Source organism: Egretta garzetta, unplaced genomic scaffold, assembly GCF_000687185.1.
Source record: "Egretta garzetta isolate BGI_Z169 unplaced genomic scaffold, ASM68718v1 scaffold132, whole genome shotgun sequence".
Classification (NCBI taxonomy): Eukaryota; Metazoa; Chordata; class Aves; order Pelecaniformes; family Ardeidae; genus Egretta; species Egretta garzetta.
The window spans coordinates 121,738-128,853 of record NW_009258892.1 but is presented as its reverse complement, the minus strand read 5'-3'; the positions used below and the strand labels follow the sequence as shown (position 1 = coordinate 128,853).

At 46.6% G+C, this 7,116-nt stretch overlaps 1 protein-coding gene across 1 annotated transcript in view; it reads left to right on the top strand.

Moving 5' to 3' along the window:
* Window positions 1-6,418, top strand: part of VXN (vexin) — a 17,245-nt gene extending 10,827 nt beyond the window's left edge. Inside the window, exons 4-6 of the mRNA XM_009634119.1 lie at window positions 3,204-3,265; window positions 5,162-5,247; window positions 6,232-6,418. Of these exons, the coding sequence (XP_009632414.1) occupies window positions 3,204-3,265; window positions 5,162-5,247; window positions 6,232-6,418 (335 nt within the window). The remainder of the gene's footprint in view (window positions 1-3,203; window positions 3,266-5,161; window positions 5,248-6,231) is intronic.
* Window positions 6,419-7,116: the final 698 nt, after the last annotated feature.

The window sequence follows — 7,116 nt, the reverse complement described above, 5'->3', positions numbered from 1 at the left end:
GAGAGGAGGGGGAGCAGCGTCTGGGACTGGCTGCGGGGTGGCGGGTGGCAGAGAGCCAGCGGGGGTGAAAGGAGGGACTGCTGCTCTCTGCGGTTAGGGGCAACAAGAGGTAAAGGATGATGGACAGGTGTGAACAGAAAAGATGTAGAAATCCAAAAAGAAGAGCAGAAAAGGGGGAAACAGTTCTCGTAGGGAGAGAAAGGGAAGCAATTGGGCAAAGAAGCCAGGATTCTGAATGGGAAAGAAGGAGAAACTAAGTTTAAGTTAGAACAAAAAAATAAAACAGAAAGGAGTGACTGAGGAGTGGAAGGAGGGAGCAAGGACAGGACAAACTCAGCAGGAGCACCTGGACAAGACAAGAGAGCCGTTGCAGGGCTGCCAAAGATTACGCAGCACGGCGAGGTTGGTTGTTGGATACCTGCTCCCCCCCTAGCACAGAAGGTGCTCAGGGCGTCTCCTGCAACAGCTCCTTAAGGTCTGTCCATCACTGCCACCAGACGACTCGGTGATGCCTGTCACCTCGCACAGCCGATGTTTCCCCCTCCTCTGGGTGCCTGCTTCACACCTCTGACTGCAACGCCCGGGAGCGCTCGGTTCCTGCTGCACTAGAAACTGTGCTCTGACTGCTGAATGGTGCTGCATCCTCCTCAGGCCTCTGAAAAACTGAATCCCAGGAACTTCCCAGGTCTTAAACTCAGCATTTGTGCAGATGGTGACCACAGCGGTCAGCAGTACAGAAAAGCTGGTGAAAATATCAATAGTTCTGTCCTCAAAGGATTCACTGGTGGGGAAAGGAAGTGTAAGACTGTGCACGGAGAAGTAGAAGCTAAGGATGAACAACTGCTTTCTGAGTGAACGCTGTCTATAGGAGTGAAGCAGCAAGTCGGTGGAAAAATGGTTTCTGGTCACAAATTAGAGACTGATTCTCAATGCCTAGATCCCTGGGGAGATGAAATAACTTCAGTCCCATTCTGGTCTTGCATAACTTTTTAAGTTAACAAACTGACTTTACAAAGTTAGCATTTCAAGGTGAGGAAAGTAGAAGTGTTTGCAAATATTTGTATGAAAATAAAAATAGCTCTTTGCTATGCTGCAGTGTCCACTTTCAGTACGCACTCTACTAATAATACCTACACGGAGAATGGGGTGCCATGAGAGTCCAGAAAGGTTTCTCCAGCTGTTTTGCAACAGCTGGAGAGTCAGCATGATGTGATATGAAGTGAGTTATACATATGGATATGTATCATCTGTTTTCATTAATCTCTGGACAAATGTGACCTCCATGTAAATTTCACCCTTCAAAAACATTCTGCAACTTTCTTACTGGAAATAGTTGCTTCTGTAGAGTTCTCCATGCTTGCTCCATGGACAAGTACTGTGGAATATTAAAGAGACTTCAGATTTGGTAAAGCACAACTTGAAATCTGGGTCACAGAGTGAACAGTTCAGCTTGCAGAGGAAGTGAAAAATGCGTAAACAAGAGCACGGATGAGAGCATCAGCAGGCTTATTGCTAGCGTTGCAAACCCTACACAAATGTCAAAGCATGAGGACAGTGCATTCCCAGCATGCAGGAAGGCAAGTAAGGGTAGTGGAAGGCCGGAACAAGAAACCCCTGACTGCACTCAAAGCTGTGCTTTGCTTCACAGGATGGATAGATTAAAAAAAAAAAAAAAAAAAAGGCACTTATTCTCCAGAATAGTCAGAATCACAGATGTGGAGCCACCCTCATCCCAGGCCTGGCCACCCATAGCACCTTCTGGAAGTGGAATTCACACCACACCCAGCCACCACCATCCTGAAGAACGCTGATGAACCTGAAGCCATGAGGACTTACTTCTGCTTACATTTTTTGCTAAAACTTTGCCAGAACATTTTCTATATCTAATAAGAAGAGGGACAGGCTGAAGGGAAGAATCAGACAACATAAAAACAAACAACCAAAAAAAAAAACCAAAACAAAACAAAAATGTGGACATTAGCTGAAGCACTGATGCCTGGAGCCACTTGCTGAATATTGTTAGTACCTAATATGCAAGATGAGAGGAGGTAATTGAATTAAACTTTGATGTGAGGGATACAGTTGGGTACCTAATGGAATTACTGGCAGGGGCGGGGGAGGGCAGAAAGAGAGAGGCTGGTTAAGACATTCATCATGGTCAAATATTGCCCCCAGAAGGAGAAGACCGTTCTGATTGCTAACTCATGCTGGAGACAGCACTGTAAGCAGTACCATGGCTATTTCTGATGTTCGCTGTCATTATTTATATTCCATTGGTCACAACAGTTGTGAATCATATTCTACCCTCTGTCTTGGTGAATCTTGGCATTTCTGGAGATCCTTGCTCTTCACTTACCTGAATAACCTTTTAAAAAACAGCAGACAACCAAAACCAGCCAGGAACAGAAAGAAAGAAAGAAAAAGAAAGAAAAAATTTTTAAAAAGAGTGAGATCTCCACATTCCCACAGCCAACTGGGAGGATTTGGCTCCATGAAAAAAATCTGGCATCCCTCACTCATTTATTTCCTTGGCACAACTAGCAGGAATGTCAGGGAGCATTTATCCATGGATAAGTTATTGGCTGAGTGCTCACTTGTAACTGAAAGGTGACCTACAGGTTTCAGGACAGCAGAGAGAGGTACCACTCAGCCAAGGGCAGACAGAAGGGTCCAAGTCCCTCCCTGTGATGGGGTGGATGTAGCACACATCTCTGCCCAGGTAAGAACAGCTCCCCAGGGCAATCCAGAAAGGAGAACGATCCCAGAGGCAGGACAAACCTGGCAGGGGGGGCTCCAAGACCCACAAAAACTGCATTACCCAACCTCTGCTGAAGAGGGGCAGATGGGGCTGCTCTTTGTGTATATGTATGCATACATGGGTGTTCACAGGGAGGGAAGGGCTCCCACTTAGCTCGGTCTGCTAAGGACAATTCATCATCTCATTTTGAAAGTCTAGGAGCGAGCAGTTGAGTGACTTTCCAGAATGACTTAAGCAATTCCAAAAAATCACTTATTTTGACGTCACAGTAGATGGTCATAATAAAGAAACTTCTGCAGTTTGGGCTGTAATCAAATCTAGTGGGACTACGACCTGCATCTGGGCTCTGTTCATATCTGGGTTTAACTGCATGGAAGGAGGATTTTAATACAAGCTGTGCTGATGGGATAATTACCAATAATGCCATGTTTCTTACGCTTTGTAGTGGGAATTACTGAACACGAGTCATCCAAGTCCTGTAATCACCTGTTGGATGGAAAATCTTCGGTAAGTAAATACAGCAAGACCAACTACCACTTCCTGAGGCATCTTAAAACCTAGTACCGTGTCAGCATCTCCCATGTTAACAGCATGTCAGTCTGTCACAGTACATGCAGATTTCACAGTCTTTGTTATGGCTTTGAGGCATGATTTCATAGAATCATAGAATCCTAGGTTGGAAGGGACCTCAAGGGTCATCTGGTCCAACTTTTCTAGGTACGAGCACAGTCTAGACAAGATGGCCCAGCACCCTGTCCAGCTGAGTGTTAAAAGTGTCCAATGTGGCAGAGTCAACCACTCCCCTGGGGAGATTATTCCAATGGTTGACTGTTCTCGCTGTGAAAAATTTCCATCTCGTGTCCAGTTGGAATTTCCCCAAGAGCAATTTGTGTCCATAATTTATGCCAGAGGATCCTTAGCTGGGAGCAGAGGCTGGCATAGGGTGTGGCTCCCCCTCAGGGAACCGCGAAGGGTTGTGGGATGGAAACGGGCAGGCTCCCATTCTGGATGCTCATCCACCTGCAAGAGCAGGGAGGAATGAGCCTCTTGTTTCTCAGGGAATTTCACAAATTGGCAAAAACGTAATCACTATAGTGGAACATAATTCATATCCTGCAGAATGCCAACCTGACATGATAATCAGATCAATCAAAAATGTCAATAAAGATTTGATGGCAAAATCATCATACAAAAACCAAAGATTTGTTCTGTAATGGACAGACAGAATGTTTTGGTTAAAAAATGACTCAGCTTTACTAAAACATTTTCCCTTCCTTTTTTTTCTTACCAAAAAAAATGATTTTCAAAGTCCTTACATTTTATAAAAACTAGATTTACAAACAGAAAGTCATCCTTTGAAAAGTTTCTGACTGACGCCAGACCATGCTATAGAAACTTTATGGCTTCAAATGCTCTTTTCGATGGCTGCAATATACCTGCTAGCTGGGCTACACCAAAGAAAAATGAGTGCACAGTATTGAAGGATGGTGAAAATTCATGGTATTCGGTGTAATGAAACTAATTGCACCTACCAATAATTAACCCAGTTAATTTTCAAAGGATGCTTGCAAAAGTGATTTCAAACATCTTTAAGTCTTGGGATACTTGCAGAGCACACCTCAGCATATCCAGTCTCAAATTAATCCCAGGGGGAATAGCCCTAAGACAACTTCAGACCAGTTATAGTAGTGACAGCAATATGAAGACATTTTTCAGTGTTGCCAGGAAAATCAGTAAGTGTGTTTATTGCCTGAAATGACGAGAGCACATCGCAATTTTCGAATTTTTTTTTTCTATTTCTGGGCAACACACACTTTACCTTACCACCTTGGAGGATATGCCAGTCTCAGTGGCCTGCTTATGGGAAAATGTGACTCAGTTGTGGTGGGCAATTTATGATCAAATAAGAGGAGGAAGCTGATGACTAGGCACTTGGCACAACTGGGGCATGAACCAGGGCCCCCCACACCACAAAGCAGCACCCAGCAAAGTGGGGAAACATTTCTGGATGCTCAGGGAACAGCGACGGCTGGGGCAGCTGCTTCCCAGCCAGCAGTGGAGGTGGCCTGTGCAGAGCTGCAAGAGGCAGGCTGCTCAGCCTGCACAAAGCCTTCTCTCCTGGGGAACCTAGACATAACAATGAGGGAATAAAAAGTTCTGCAAGCCCCCCTCCTTCGGTGGGAGGTGTAATTCTTGCTCATATGAGCCCCACGCTGAGCTCAGTGAGACTGTTCACATGAGCAATTGGTATTTGTGCGGGTAAGAGTTGGGCAGTCAAGTCCTTAGCCAAGTCATGCTTTGTCTTGTTAAGAGCTTTACAGTATTTATTAGTTTTCCTAAAACAGCCTCTTTCCTCAGATGAACCTGGGGCATTTCCTAATGAAGTCCTTTTTCCTTCCACAGTTCCCACCATCACCCGTTGCCCACATGACAGCGAAAGCAGCGGCTGTCGCAGACTCGCCCGCTGGCGGCGGCGCTCCCACAGACGAGTGAGTCCCTTCCCACCCCTCCAGCCAAGTCTGGGGGGCTGCGCATGGGTGCTGAGCAGGTCTTCGCATTTCTGCCACAGGTCACCCTCTCACCAGAAATGCAAAGACCTGCTCAGCTGCAGATCTCCTCTGAATTGCAGCTGTAAAACCTCAGTGATTTGCAGTAAGGCCATGCCTCTTGCTTCCCAAAGGCAGGGAGAGGTCAGCTAAAGGACATGCCCTGGCCGCTGATACAGCTGCCAGTTACAGCTCTGCTTTATCACTAGAAAGAAAAGAATCTAAATTCAAAATTTAAGCATTTTGCCCTTAAGAAGACCCTAATATTTGCCCTAGGGCAGTTTAGAAAATGTAATTAAATACATTTTAAACAAAGCTTTATTGTCTTTAAGTGTAATTAAGGAACGTCTTGACCGTAGTACAAACGCACTCATCAGCAGACCATTAACCCAGACCCGGATCCGGGTGATATTTGAGATGCTGCCATTGCCACCTGAGGGACAGTAACAAGCTTGTCACAGTGTCCTTGCACTTTGCACACAGAGACCTAAACCCCCCTCAGCCGGTGTAAGCCAGCATGGCCCCCTCAGCCAAGTGGAGCTCACCCCTCCTAGGCGCTGCCACGTGGTCCCCAGGGCTTTGGTGGAAGGGCTCAGCTCTGTCCCCAGGCCACCCACCAGCTTTTTCTCTGGTGGCAAACGCTACAGAGGACACACCTTGCGGTAGTCCTGCTTGTAGCCCACCCCTTCATGCAAGTGTTCACCCTGATAGCAAGTCAACAAGCGGCTCCAAGGGGAGGGAGGGCAGCAGGGAGGGGGCAGCTGTGGTGTCCAAGCCCAGTGCCTCGCCTGTCCCTGGGACTGGCAAGTCCAGGGTGAGCAGGGGCTGTGCGCTTATTAGCCCTTGGTTTTCAGTGGCTAGTGCTAATAAGCGGGAGAGAAGGGCCATGGAGATGAATGCTTTACGCGTCTGTCCTTCGCTTGCTAGCCACGGGCAGCGCTGGAGGAAGACGGCAGAGTACGACCTGACCCTGCCACCGGGAGCAGAAGCTTCCCTACCACTGACGGGAGGCAACCTGTGCGGGACACCCAGCCTCCTGAGGAAGATGTGGATGAAGCACAAGAAGAAGTCAGAGTACCTGGGGGCAACAAACAGTGCCTTTGAGGCAGACTGATAAGGCTCAGCATCACTTAGAAAGACAAGAAGGTCCTTTAGCCAGGACAAGGTGCTCTAGGATCAATGAGGGAACAGACACAGCACAGCTCATCCAGGAAAACAATATCCTTTTTATTACTTGATACCATTGCCTCAGAATGATGGGGAAAAGGCTGACTAAGGTAAAAACGGTGAATGTGGTGCAACTCACTGGCCTTTCTTTGTTGCGATACACTAAAATCCCAGGCATCCCACGTCTTGACTCAATGATGCTGAAACTACTGCTGGCCCCTTCAGCATTTTACAGGTCCTGTCTGAATCAGCTCGGACTCACAACACGGAAAGCCTGCCAAGAGGTTTGTGTGTTCCTGCAAGGCAACAGATCAATTACAGAGTGCCATTAAACCCCAGGGATCTGCTCACTGTGTATCACTGCTTGTCCTCTTCCTCCTCTCATATCATGAGATAAAAACCACATCTTATGATATGCTTGGTTGAATGACATACGCTAAACATCTTTTTTTTTCCTCCATTTTGAAGTTTCAAGACAGGAGTAAAAGACGCAAAAATTTTAAAAGAGCAGGTGAGTCAGAACTGGGGGAGTTTGCAGACGCACATTTACCAAACTTTGCTGTGTGACAAGTGATTGGGGTTTCAAAGTGTCCTGTCAGATCAAACTATGAGCAATTGAATAACCTCAAGAGATACTTTCTTCCA